Source organism: Cystoisospora suis, assembly GCF_002600585.1.
Source record: "Cystoisospora suis strain Wien I chromosome Unknown contig_1518, whole genome shotgun sequence".
NCBI classification, from domain to species: domain Eukaryota; phylum Apicomplexa; class Conoidasida; order Eucoccidiorida; family Sarcocystidae; genus Cystoisospora; species Cystoisospora suis.
Genome location: NW_027154318.1, coordinates 8,107 through 22,369, shown reverse-complemented (window position 1 = coordinate 22,369; position 14,263 = coordinate 8,107). Strand labels below are relative to the sequence as shown.

At 47.6% G+C, this 14,263-nt stretch overlaps 2 protein-coding genes across 2 annotated transcripts; both read right to left on the bottom strand.

Annotated features, from left to right (window-relative positions):
- Window positions 1-41: 41 nt before the first annotated feature.
- CSUI_003410 (aldose reductase) lies at window positions 42-5,995 on the bottom strand (the record flags this gene model as incomplete). Its single annotated transcript, XM_068063608.1, has 3 exons — window positions 2,528-5,995; window positions 1,008-1,223; window positions 42-132 (listed from the first exon to the last, which is right to left on the bottom strand). Coding segments are annotated over exons 1-3 (2,076 nt in total), but the record flags the coding sequence as incomplete, so codon positions are not given.
- A 1,716-nt stretch (window positions 5,996-7,711) lies between these two features.
- Window positions 7,712-11,520, bottom strand: CSUI_003409 (swib mdm2 domain-containing). Its single transcript, XM_068063607.1, has 5 exons — window positions 10,791-11,520; window positions 10,087-10,132; window positions 9,178-9,228; window positions 8,432-8,711; window positions 7,712-8,224 (listed from the first exon to the last, which is right to left on the bottom strand). The coding sequence occupies exons 1-4, from the start codon at window positions 11,255-11,257 to the stop codon at window positions 8,628-8,630; spliced, it is 648 nt and encodes a 215-aa protein (XP_067924417.1). The 5' UTR covers window positions 11,258-11,520; the 3' UTR covers window positions 7,712-8,224; window positions 8,432-8,627.
- Between the last annotated feature and the right edge of the window lie 2,743 nt (window positions 11,521-14,263).

Here is a 14,263-nt window from a genome sequence, read left to right as displayed (position 1 = left end):
AAGAAGAAAAAGAAGGAGAGTTTCTTGATCGTGATCGTACTTTCTTTTCTTTGTAGAGTTGCTCGAGTGCTAGCCAACACTCATGACGCAGTCGACGATTCTGTCGACTGGAGGCCTTATGACCTCGCACACCTACAGACATCCGCACACATACTACACATACACATATATACATATATGTACACATGCATACATATAGACATACATACGTATACATAGACAACAGATATGCGGGCACACGTACAGACGTAAAGTGAAATACACGCATAGACGTACACACAGAGAACTCGATGCGGGTGTATGTACACTCTAGCAAGATGACAGGCAATGACTAGTGCTCGGACACATGAATGAAGGCTGACGAGAAAGAAGGAACAAGAGAGAGAAGAAGAGGAAGAACTGAGTAGTAGTAGTTCATTGAGAGGTCAAAGAAGCAGAGGGAGAAACACAAGGAAACCTCTACTCTCGATGAGAAGCAGATGTGTCTCCCATGGATAGATATGCATGCATGTAGATATACTTGCGTGCACGTACACACTGGGGACCTCTCTACATAGACGTCGTTACTCTGTACATGAAGATTTGAGATTCTATCTAGATTGGAAAATGTTCATCAAGGAAAGCTGAGAGACAGAGAAATCTACGTCTCCCGCTCCGGTCCACTGGATTTCTATGGCGAGAAAGAAAAGCAAGTCGCAGACCGATGACCGATGAAAGAAGAGAATGACGAAGAAAGATGAGAAGTCGCTATGACCGAACATAGCTAAACTGAAGAAGAGCATTCTTGAGAAAGAAGTGACGAAAGAAGAGCAAGCGGAGACGAATCTTCAAGAATCGACCAGAAAAGAGATACATATACAGATGAACATAAAGAAATGTGTACATTTGCCCATATTAAGAGAGATATGTAAGAAATAGATTTATCTAGACATATATACATAGATCTCTATACATACGTGATATAGATATACAGATAGATAGATAGATGTCTATGTATAGGTGCATACCTGGCCAGTGTATGAGGTATAGATCGATTTGCTCGATGCCGAGTCGCTTCATCGACATGAGAATCGATTCATATGCATGCTGTCTCCCTCCTGCAACATCCTTAGGACTTATCTTCGATGTGATGAAAACCGCTAGATTACTCGACTCCTTACGACAACGAATATTGACTTCTGTATCATCTCTCAGATATAATTGCCACGGCAACCCCTGAGCAGCTGCAGTACATACACCAGAGAGAGACAGAGACAGAGAGAGACAGCAATGCAATTTGAAACACACGAAAGTAAAATACTTTTCTTTCTCTCTCTGTTCACCTCTCTCCTTCCTTTCCTCTTCGTGGCATACCTAAGCAAACCTCTTTACAGATATGTATACACAATAGGCATACATCTGTAGACACAACGTGTATACACCCCAGGTAGACCCCGCATGTAGACACCTGGCGGCACCATAGAGACAAGGGAGCATCTCTATGTGTGTATGTAGACATCTCTATGTGTGTATGTAGACATCTCTATGTGTGTATGTATATATGTATGACGCTAGGAGGGTCTCACGTCGTTCCACCCTGAAGGTCATCATTCTCGACAACCCCTAATCAAACACACGTATGAAAGCTGTCCTAGTCACACAGAATAGATAGATAGATTAAAGATAGATAGATAAATATATAGATATAGAGATAGATAGATAGTCGCGATCCGCCTCCTCCCATGGGAGCATTCAGATGGAGCAGTCGCCTCAGAAGAGAGTGGAAGTGTCAGGGGGCCAGGTGCGTCGATGATATGGGAGAAGATCGATGCTGGTGAGCATCGACTGAGGAGTGGTCTTCAGTGAGACAGAGACACCGTGTGACCCAGTACCAGATACACGAATCTATACTTATCTATGTGTAGGGACATATATACCTCTACGATGTGTTCCCTCCTTGAGAATATACGCAAAGAAGAAGCCTACTCCAAGCCAGATAAAGAGCCGAGCTTGCCACCCCCTTCATAAATATTGATATATCAGCAGATCCGAACAAGGCCATAAAGTGTTCGTGTATGGAGCTGAGTGTGCGTGACATATGTATACACCTATCATGTGCATGCATATATGAATGGATATGTATGTGTGTATGTTCATGTACATCCAGATACATTTCTGCCGTAGACCCACTTCCACATGCACGATATATGCATTATATGGGTACATTTGTATGTATATATGAACGTGTATCTACATATGGTAGCTACAGAAACATATGCATACATAGATTTCTTCCTCCAAAGTGTATCTACACATTCAGAAAAAGGTATCTCTTCTCTCTCTTTCTCTGTCTATATCTGGATATATCTATATGTAGGGAGGGATGGAGCCGCGGCTCTAACGAGCAACAGCAGACAAGAATTGGCAGGGACAGGCGAAGACATGAGAGGGGCGTATGCATGACGTACCTCCCTCTTTACCAACCTATGTATCTTGTATATCTCTCTCTCTCTACAAACGCTTTCGATCCTCTTTGGGTGTTGCTTACCGGCATCTCTAAGAGCCTTTCCCACTTCTTCTTCATTTCGATAGACGCTAGCTGTATCGATGAGCATGTACTGCCTTAATGCTGCCGCCATCTTAACTGTTTGCATGCATTCATCCCCGTGTAATCTGTATGTCCCAAGACCGAGAAGAGGAAAGAGAACTCCATTCCTTAAGGGCGCACAGAGAGGATAAGGATACTTTGACGGAGGTCGAGGCGAGACCTCTTGCATCCACCCCTGATGGTGACTATGATGGAGGCGATGAAAGAAAGGATTTGGAAGAGATCTTGGAGAGGTATGGGAATGAGAATGACCATGATGCGACTGAGCTTTCGGCAACTTCTTAACACCTCTTGCTGGAGAAGAAGAAGAAGTACCTCCTGCAATGGTGGCAGATGCGTGAAGACAAGAAGACTTCTTTCCAGAAGAAGAGGATGAAGAATTTACAATGGCATCGTCATCTCCTTCTCCTGCTCCTACTGTTTTACCCCTACTAGAAGCAGAAGAAGAGACACTAGCTGCATTTGGAGAGGGCGTAGGAGAGATAAGGATCGCAGAGGAAGAAGAAGACAGTCCGCTGGCATGGATCGGTAAAGTCCCGTTTTGCATATCGTGCTTACTCAGTGGATGACTAGAACGATACCGCCCACCTGAAAGGCAAGTAGAAGGAGCGAAAGGAGAGAGACTACTACTTGAATGGCCTCCCTCATTCTCAGGAAGAGCAGGAGACAAAGAACGACCTTGGCTTGTTTGGCCTTTACTACTACTACTACTACCTGACGGAGAAGACGCTGAGGAGGAGGCCCCTCCTCCTCCTTTACTTGAGCGGAAGAGAGAGAAGAGAGATGCAGTGGATTTACTTAGCTTGAGAGACGAAGACGAAGGGGAAGATGTGACTAGGCCCTTCTGATCCAAGGGTTTATGGAGAAAGGAAGATGACGAAGGAGAAAGATCGGATGCAGTGGAATCTTTTGTAAGAAGATCTGGAGAGGATGACGATGTACAGAAGCTCGTAGAATGATGCGATGAGCTATGTCCTTCTCCTTCTACAGATTTGCTTAAAGGCACGCCATTCACACGTATAGCCGATGTCTTACGGTCATGGGGAGCGTCATCTTCTTCATAGGACGACGGTGTACAGGAAGACGACGAGAAAAGATTTCTAGCGGAGCTGTTTCTTTTCTTCGAGCTGTGAGATTTCTTATCAGGTTGAGAAGGAGAAGATAAACTCGAATGCTCTTTCAGAAGCTCCGCATCGAATGAGGGAGACGTCGCTGCAGATGAAGGCATCGTACGGGGTGTATTACTGATAGAGGATGTGGATGTATGAAGGTGATCGAGGTGAGATCTTCTCCCTGTATTCTCATTCCTAACACTATAGTGTTCCTGAATATGGCCCTGAGAATCTCCATGATGACCTCCTCCTATCTCTTGTCCGCCTTCTCGCTCTTCTTCTTCTTCTTGACGTTGTTGGAGACAGGGAGAAGAACGGGTTGAACAGGGAGGAGACGGAGTTGACGAATGTTGAGGGGGAACAGCACGCCTTAGTTTGCTCGATGAACGGGAAAGATCGGAAGAAGCAGAGGAAGAAAAATGCGGTTTGCCTGGAGTCGAAGGTGTCCTAAGGCTGCCTGTGATCGTTGTTGCTTCAGGTGGTGTATCTTCTTCAACAGAAAGAAGAGAAGAATTACGACCTGCTGTTTGAGAATGATGATGCTGCTTTCTCCATAGGGTTGGAGTGGCTGAAAATAGTAGTTCACGGATGGAAGGCATGGTTCTAGGAGGAGCAGTAATTGTAGTGACCCTGCTTAGTGAGTGACAAAGAAGAGAGAAGAAGAAAAGAAAGATGATAGACAACAGACGAAGACGAAGAAAGCTGACACATACACCAGAGGCATGACGAAGAAAAAGAAAACAAACGAAAGAACGGAAGAAAAGATAAAAGAACAACCGAAAAAAGCAAAGGGAAAAGAGAAAATGAGGAGACACCTGTCGACTGGAAACAAGAAGAAATCTCAAGTGTATGGACGCGTGGAGACAGAGATGAATGAACAAAGATTCTCTTCACTTTGTATCTGGGGGCATCAGGCGACGGACAAGAGAGAAAGGAAAGAAGCACTTCTTGAATTCTTGAAGAAAGATACTAGGAGGATCTGGTACTTTGGTTACCCTTATGCCTAACCTACGTACATTTGAAGACCCCAGAAAGAGAAAGAAAAAGTAAACATCAGACGGGCAGAAACCACCGTGCCTCTCAGGTAGGCAGTGCCAACTCGAAGTACGGACGAAAAGAAGATGGCTTACAACGGAAATCTAAGCGCCCTTCAACAAACGTAACGAGCACGACGAGGAGAAGCAGAGACTGGAGTTAGATAGGAGAGGATGAGCAAAAACAAAAGAGACGGAGGAGACAACGTGCGTAGCTAGCAGGAGAACTAGGTGCCTGGTGACTGAAGAAGAACCATCTCCGAGGTGACGAAAAAAAGTACTATTCACTCTCTCTTCAGGGTGCAATCGTACATGAAGTTTAGAGAGCGAGACGCCTGCGTTCTTGACCCTTTTGAGGTGTGCGGTTGGTCAACACGACACATGCATTGCAGGAAAGAACACGGGAAAAACGAATGAGCCTAAAGAGCAAAGACCGGGTGTTGCAAGAAAGAAAGAGGAGCGGAAGAGAACGGGAATCACGAGGAAGGACGAGAAGGTGACAGGAGATCCGGACGGCGCGGCAAGAGAAGTTGCGAGACACGAAAGGGAAGTTCAGTCACTACAGGCCAGAAGTCTTTCGAAGACTTCGAGAAAGAATAGACCAAATCCACTTCGCCGGTGAAAAAAGGAGATCCAGTCGCAACGAGTGAATCTGTCAGATGGACGCAGCGGAGAACTTAACTGTCCCAAACATCGACATTCAAAAGTCTTGACCATGCATTCCCAAGAGCGGAAGCAGGAAAATCCGTAGAACAAGCGCAGGGGGCCTTGCGACAACGATCGAAAATCTCAACCAGAAAGACGAATGAAGACTAGCACTGCGGGTGAAGCTGGCCCAGCAGAACAGAAGGAAGGCAATGATGTCCTTGTACTGGCAAGAGGAGGGAGCGAAGATAGCAAAGACTATCAAATTAAGGACGGCGCGGACTGAGTAGCGTGAAAGTTCTCTCCAAGAGAAGAGACGACGAAATCAATCACTCGATAGAGAAATGAGAGCCGCGAGTACGGAGTACGCGTCATGAAAATGGCGCGACTACGACGCACCCGTCATGAAAAGATACGGCTCGCAATAGTAGTCCACATGAAAGAAAGCCAAGATGGACTGAGCGGCAGCCTTGCGAAAAGAAGCGCGGGATGATAGTACAAGAATGACACTGGAAAGTCAAGACACCTCGCGGGAACCAACACGGCACGGAAGGAGATGTATGGAAACAGGGAAGAGAGCACAAAGAAATTCCGGTGGGAGAGGAAGAAAGGAAGGGCCAAAGGAAGTGACAAGTGAGGGAGAGAAGAATAGAGTGGTGGCAACGGCCTCCTCTTTCTCCGCTGACAACGACGCTGAGGTGAGCTGAGCAGAAAGACGATGGATCGGCTTCCGAGTAGCGTTGACGGTTAACACACCACAGCACGTCATACGAGGTGACTGAAGACGAAGCAAGAGCTAAAGACAAGAGATATCCGGTAGGTATGAAGTCGAATCGCACGCTCCAGAATAACCTCGGTGGAGGGCGTCCCATGTGGACGCTTTATCTTAGCGGTCGATTCCCCTCCCTCCTCTCTCTGAGGCAGGTGTTCGAGCTGCAGAGGCGAGATCGGCAGCAAACGCTTCTCTCGCTATTCCACGAGAGGGTAAGCGAGAGATCGGGTGTTGGGCGAGCCCTCCACAGGGGACAAGAAAGAGGGCGCCCACGAGAAAGGTCTGTTCTCCCTCCTCCCGCCGAGGAGACACCGCGCCGCAGGTCAGAGTGAGCTGTGGAGGCGCGACGGACCAGGAAAGGCTTCTCTCGCGCTATTCCGCTACAAGGTAAGAGAAGCTCCCTGGGTGTGGTGAGCGGTTCAGAATAGTCCAGCAGGGAAGAAGGCCACGACAGATGTGTTTATGGCAGGTTATACGCGAGGTGTGCGGAAAACTGCTTTACTTATTTGGTTCGGGATCGGGATTCCCCTACCGCTGATGAGCTATTATACAAGTTGGCATCCACTGCGACGATAAGGCGTACCTGCTTTTGACGGTGTGTCGTGCACCTCAAGTCTGAGAACAGGCTGTCTCTGACATGGAGATGGGATATTCAAACAGAGAAAGTGAAGTGACAGTCTAATGGCGCTTGAGTGTTGTGAATCACGTGTACTATGGCGCACTTGTCTGGTGTATGTACGCCACCATTCTCACAAACTGACACTCCGGGTGTATGCGTGCACTGCAAAGATGGGTAGGGAGCTGATCACTCAGGTGTTTCTTCGAACTTAGTCACTGATGTACTGTTGAGGCACCAGAAGGGGTCTCTTCCTACTAGCTTGGGTCCAGCTACAGTTACTCGTATAGAAAGAGCAATCTGGAAGCAGTGGACCCCACTTGATAAGAATTCAGTCCTAGCTGCCGCATGCCATGTCCATTGTGCTTCGTTCGCTCTTAAAAATGAGCTGCCCATCATCTTAAAGGATCGCCAGTAGGCGGGTAACTTTCTCCAGCTTCACAAACGTAAAAAGGCACTTCAGTGCAATCAAGATATTTCAGATCTGTAGCCATAGTATTCCCTCACAGCAGCACAGAGTTCTCCCCTTCACACGGAAGAGGAGCGTACTGATCGTTAGCGGCCAAGCTCTCTAGAATTCTGGTGAACAACCTGCTCTAATCGGCTACCTCAGTCTTCCAGTGCAGTGAAACCAAGGCGAAGTCTCCGTGGGGGGGGGTGGTTCCATATGAATGGGGAAGTGCCTGTCCATCTTCGAGGTAGACCTGCTAAACCCCTCTGCGACGTCTACTACGGAGCGACTATGGCGCGGAGACAAGTTCCGATACTCCGAGGTATGCAGATCTTTTACCGGACCCAAAGCGACTGATAGCATCATCTTACGCCAAAGACAAAGAACAGAAACGACTTATCTCTGTTTTACTTAAACCTTCGCTTCACCTACTGGGAACCGACCAGCAAAAAAGAGAAACGAGACAGCGAGGCACCAAAAAGAAAGGAAAAATGGAGTCCTCGGGACGCGCCGTTGATCCTGTATGTGTTCAAAAGAAAGATTCCCTCTTGTGCTCCTGAAGAGAAAGCTACGATGTCCTGTTCCCTTTGATCTTTCTTCGTCATTTCTTCCTCTCATTCAAAAACCACAGAAATGATTCATCGACCTTGCCCATCAGACAAAAGATACGAATGGCTCCCCTCACAACTTCCTCCGCCTCCTCTCCACGATTTTAAAGATTCTCGAGGAAACAAAGTTCCATCCAGTCGTTCCTACACTGGCGCACTTTGTAGAAATGAAGAGAAGTATACTTTCGAGGGTATCGTTTTCGCTACCTCCGTGGGTAGGCGTTGATTCAGTTCAAGGGGAAGCCCTTGAAACAAAAGATCGGACGTACTAGAGACCTCGTGTATATCTTATACACATATGGAGGTTTTTTTATTCTTTCCGAACTGATTGAAAAGCAAAGAAAAATCTTCAAGATAGCACGCTCTACGAAGCTGAGGAAGAAACTGGAGAAACTGGACCTGCATATATACGCAAATAGAGAAAGGGAAGTAGTTATAAAAGATAGGTTAGGTGTAGGTACGGATTCCTCCTTCTGTCCGGAGAATGAAACAAAACTATAGGACAATTTCTTCTTGAATTCTCCCTCCATCCTAAAAAAGCCTTGGCTTCTGTTCTCGTCAAAACCACCGCACATCTCATCACTACTGTTTCCGTTCTTTCTTCACCTTTCGACTCGTCATCTTGCGCCCCTTCTCGCTGTTGTCTCAGAAGATAAGGCAAGGCAGCAGAAGAGAGACGACCATCCATCCGAACAGAACAGGAAGAAGACAAAAAAGAGAGAGAATCTTTGTACAATGGACCCGTCTTCTTCATCGTCATGGTATTCTTCCTCTTCACTTATCCTTCATCCTCGATTCTCCGTTAGGGCTTTGAATTAGAAGGCGAAGCGATCGGCCGTTTCTGAACGAACTTGTTGATAAGCTTGCTGAGCTCAAACATCGAGACCTGCAGAAGAGGATTGAAACGCAACAAAGCACCATCGCTTCTCACGTTTATCTCTCTTACTGCTGTCTCACGACAGTGTCTCCACCTTAACCGCACTGCACCTCCCCCTCCAGAAGGTTAAGTCTCCATGCATAGCACACACATCTGTGTATACGTATATGTACGTGTTTACACAGTCTAGAGTTTCATTAAGTCAGATAAAGTCTCTCTCCATACAAAAGACAATGATATAAGCGTACATGAGATCAGACACTTGCCTGTATTCCTCTCGTCAGCTCCTTTCTTCACATGATGAAGACGATATCCACAGGTGCGAATGAAGACACAAGATCACAGCCCGAAACGTATGAAACCAAATCGAAGTAAAATTACTAGTCAGTATCCGTTTATCCGCCTTCTTATCGAATGATATGAATAGGTGAAGAAGGTATAAGAGGAATCAAGAGTACGAATGAAGAACGCCCACCTGGTCTTTCTGGAGTACGGGGCGTAACGCATGATCAACGTTAATCATCTTCTGTTTAGAAAAAAAAGGAACAACAGAGAAGTACGGACAAAGTCCAGAAAAACGAGAACTGTCTTGCCTGCCTTCTTCTCTTTCGAGAAGTTTTGTAACTGTCGAATGGAAGAAAATGCACGAGGAACACATCATTCATTCCTCAACAATCACATAGACGTTATGTAGGTATTATCTCTGCTATACCAAAACTACATGTAGCTGGCTGGACTCAGGTATACTTACTTTACGTATATTCAACTCCAACGCACGTACGTGTATGGACGCGCAAATGTGGCTGAAGCGTTGAAGTGGATGCACGCCATTGAAAATGTAAGATTAACACGAAGACGGAAAAGCCTAAAGAATGGCTATGGGACACAGCTGCAGAATTTGATCAGCAAGATGTCCAGTGAAGATGTATGAGCGCATCCCTCATCACAACAACACAAAAACAACAGATTCTCTATCCTCTATACAAAAACTGTAAGAAAACGAAGAACGACAGGAGTTGAGAAGTCCTACGTGATGGTACCCGCTTGAGAGAAATACGAGACCCACTTCCACTGAGACGCCTTCTCGATTTTCAGGGTTTTCTTTGGAAATGAAGAAGAAATGAACGCATACAGGATCGCCGGACTAGCGTATGAACATCCTATACAGATAGTCGCATGTGCATGTATATATGTATATAGATATATGTAATTCCATATACGTATATATGCATGAAAAGCCGGTATCTCTGAAAGCCTGGAGGATGGAGTCTATGCTATGTAATACGAAACAAGAGATGAACCAGTGACGGTACGTAAGCCTTCTACCGAGGTACATCAGAGCACTTTGGAGAGCGAAGAAGAAAAATTCTACGTGTTTTTTTACTTTATTCTCGGGACTCTGGAGGTTATGTCGCTTGATATGATCCCACCTGTACCGTAATAACACCACACACATACCAGCCCTCGAAAGATTCACTTATAGATCAATCATGAAGTAAGAAGACAGAGACGTTGGAAAATTTGCAGAGGAAAAATACAAACAAAAGAGCTGCCTCAGGTTTCAAGAGACAAGCCGAATAGAGGGAGCCGAGTGGTGCTATACAGAAAGAAGTTTACTAGAGACAAAAGAAGAGAAGACCACGAGAATAGAAGAAATGAAAAGGAATACTTCATGATATTCTCTCTACAGACGTATCTAGACACAGTTCAGACACTTATGAGGCCTGATAAATGTGTACCATGTGTAGAATGGTCGAAGAGAGTTAAATGAATCAACGTCCGTATGCACAGTCTCAGCACAGAGGATGTTTAGGACTGCCAGATTTGCACACACCGTCACCAGCCAGCACAAAGGGATGGAGGACACACATAAATGAACGTGACTAGTCCGGGAAGAAAAACATTCAGACACGGCGCAGACTGGATAAATAGATGGATAAATCAAAGATAGACACGCAGATAACTAAAGGCGGCGGTATATACTTATACGCAAAGAGGTATCACCAGGCGAAGGTCCAGCAGAAATGCTAGCCAGAACTGTCCGCAAGAGGCTCTTTATTCTCCTCTTTCCCCAAGAACTTTCCTTACAAATGCTTGATAACATCAATCCGGGATGCATGAGCCTTTCCCATGAAAGTAGCAAGAGGTTCTTTCAGATCACACTCAATGTGTAAGCCTGTCTTTCTCTTAGGTTTAGAAGCGGGAGCCTGTGTATTACTAGTATTCCCGCCTACTGGAGCAGCGGCGGGATTCTGCAATGAAGATGCGGTGGACGTGCCAGTAGGATTACTAGTTGATGTGTGTGCCATGAAGCGAGGTGATTGCGACTTTGACTGGAAGGATGAGGAGGAGTGGGTGCCATGCTGGTAGAGATCCTGGTGGCTCCTGCTAGCTAACTGGGAATCAGAAGAAGAAGAGAAAGGTCGCCTCTGGAATGTTGAGTGATTTGGAAAAGGTGGGCAAGTTCTTCTGATGTCCCTTAGAAACAGAGCTTCTTGCTCGGCCGTCTTTATGGGCAAGAAGGATTTCCCGAGAGACCGGAGAAGGTACGCCATTTTTCCGATGCAAGAAAAGGAGGACGACAAAGACCGTCCTACGCAAACAGAGGAAAATCTTGCTTGTCTAAAAAAAGGCTCTCCGGAGAAAAGACTTGGGACCGGGGAATCACGGAAGGGAAAGCCCGGGAAGAAAAGCTACACACATCAAGGAACGAGCACGGCTTTGAGAGAAGCCTGTTGGCAGCCTTTCACGAGGGCGGAAAAGGAGAGCAGAAGACCGCTCGGAAAAACGAATAGGAAATAGAAGGAAAGAGGGGAATACTTAAAAATAAGGCGAAATAGCAACGAGTCCTTGCTTATCGGAAAGCAGCGGGACAACGTACGCTACTGGCGAGATGCTCGCTACTTCTGTCTGACATCTCGTCTTATTGTCGGAGAAAAGAGTTCTCCAGAGTCTCCGCCTACCGGACGTACCTGGTTCTTTCGTATTGTATCTACACACACGATTTCACGACCGTGGTTTCTTTGTACCCCGGCAGAAAGAAGTCGTGTATACAAGAAACCTAGACGTGTGTGTGTCGGAAGCAGAAGCTTCTGAGCAATCCTTGGACTTCCCGTGTGGTACCCAGTTAGAACGTGGAGTCAATTCTCCAATAATTCCATACCGGCCTGCAGGTTTCAGTACTAGTTCAGATGTACCGAGCTCACCGAAACCCCCGGGGCAGTACTTTCAAGCAGCACGAAGAGAGAGTACGAACAACACGAAAATCCGAAAAGTCAAGATGGTGATAGTTGAGGAGTGACAGCCGAACCACAGAGGAGGGATACACAAAACAGAATCCACGTGAACCACACCGAACCCTTCCCCCCAACTCCTTTTCGATGCTGCAGCGACCAGCAACGTCATTACTTGTCTACGAGCAAATATCGTCGGCGAGGCAAAATATAACGGCAAGACAGGAACATGCTTTGTGCCACTCCACTTCTACGTAAAACACGAGTTTCTCCGGGCAAGGTATAGGGGCAGAATCCGAACAGCCCGCATCTGTCCTATCAGCCACCATCTGAAGGACAAGGCCCGCAGAGACGTGTTGTGGACAAGCTATCCTTGTTCTTTGACGTAAGAAGCCTAGTCTGATACAAACGTAGCTAGGAAGAGAGAGGTGAAATGCTTACGACTTGGATGGGCGTCAGAACCCTACACTGCTGTGAGAGCATTCAACTTCCCCCCGTGTGATGTACCGTGTCACCCGATCTGAGGGTAGTGCCGTGTATTATAGTTCGTTTGCCGGGCCAGTCGGGTGGATCTGCTGCTGAGACCATGGCGAGCGACGGGACTGTCACTGCGCCTAACACACCGCAGCCTTGCATCAAATGCTTGTGGCCACGAAACCACCTATGGGCTTTTTCTCATCTGTTGGCTTGCCCATCAGGAGAGTATCAGCGCTGACTGGCTTCGTGTGGTGTTCCAACCAAGTAATTTTGACGGTGGGATCCGGCGGTGAGACACATGATCTGACAGCGTTCATCGACTCTGTACAAGTGGAGGCAATTCATCTCCTGCGTCGGGCACCGGTGTCCGGTAGAGACCAGGCAGTCTCGGGAGTGCGCCTCGCTTACAGCGGAAAAGTTGCGAATCTCGCAGGCTAGATAGTCGAGTCTGCAATCTCTGCCCAGTATGTGGATGTCGGGATTGCGGTCAAGGAATGGCCCATCGTCGTGTGTCCTTCCCCGTGACTTGCTCCGACATCGCTGTGTTCTCAACTTCCAGCCCGGATCTCTTGGGCTCTCCTAGTTTGCCAGGTTCGGCAAATGGGGTCACGGGGTGCCTAGTTAAGGCAGACAGGATCGCTGCTCAGCCAGTCAAGATTCATCGCTCTCGCGTGACGGCACTATAGTGGCAGTCCGCAGTGGAGCCTCAGTTCAGGACCAGGCTTGGCTGTAAACCCCCTCGCCTCGAGAAGAACGCCTGGAAGTATTCTCTCCCCTAGGCGAGGGGGAAAGTGCGGCCCGGCTTCATGATCATCCCTGTCTCAGGAGGAAGGGCCTGTCTCATGTAAATAGCGGGGCTGTACACGTTTTGCCCCACACAGACCACAGAGAAGTCGCTGGCTTTCGGCGTGTGTACCGGTGAACGGAGGCCTCAGAGGAAAGCCCCCTGTTTCGGTTGCCGGTGTTTCCGCCCCTACACACCGCGGGACGCTGCGTATACAGTCCGCCAAGAAGACAGCTGATGAGTGCCTCAGGCCTCCCGGACAGCCTACACTCGAAACACCGTAAGGATGCGTCCCTTCCTGTCTCGGACCCAGGGAACAGAGCCTGTGAGATAATTCTCCGGTCACTTGTAGTGGCCCTTGTAGCGCGAACAGCGGTACTTGGATCCGACGTTTTTCGCTCTCTGAGCTCGCAGCAAAGGCACAGCTTTGATTTCTCGCTCTGCGGTACGGATGATGGTTGAAGGGCGACAGAGCGACGCAGCCCGGTGCTGATAAAAGTTGAGGATAGATTTGCATGTGGTCCCTTCCTGGTCACTCCGAGCCAACATCAATGCGTTTACGGACGGCTCTGCACTATGCTGACGCCTCTCGACTGTACACTTTCAATGTGTGAGTTTCTTCACCAAAGCCTGTGCAGACCCGAACTGTGGCCAAGCAGGTGGCTGGTTCTTGTCTCCTAAACACTGCAACCATGGCAACGTGGCTTGCAGTGATCTGAAAACAAGGTACATCCGCTTCGCTCATTCCGGCGAGCCCGGAGGGAAAAGAAATGCTAGCAGCGCAGCTCCGAATGTCTAAGTCGATGCGGGTCTCCATGCTTATGATCACGGCACCCCTTTGAAGACTTTCTTTGGTAGCTGTGGCATCGGCAACCATCAGGTAATCTTCGCAGTTCGTCCGATTGTCGGTCGCCCCTTCCCAAGAAAGCAAGCAGACAAAACTTGCACTCGCGGAACCAGGTCGAGTGAGGTCGCTTCTCCAGCCGACTCTGCAGCCAGTTGGGGACTTTTCAGAAAAAAAATTACCCAGCAAATGAAAGCCTGCCGGGGGCCATCTGCCCTTACGA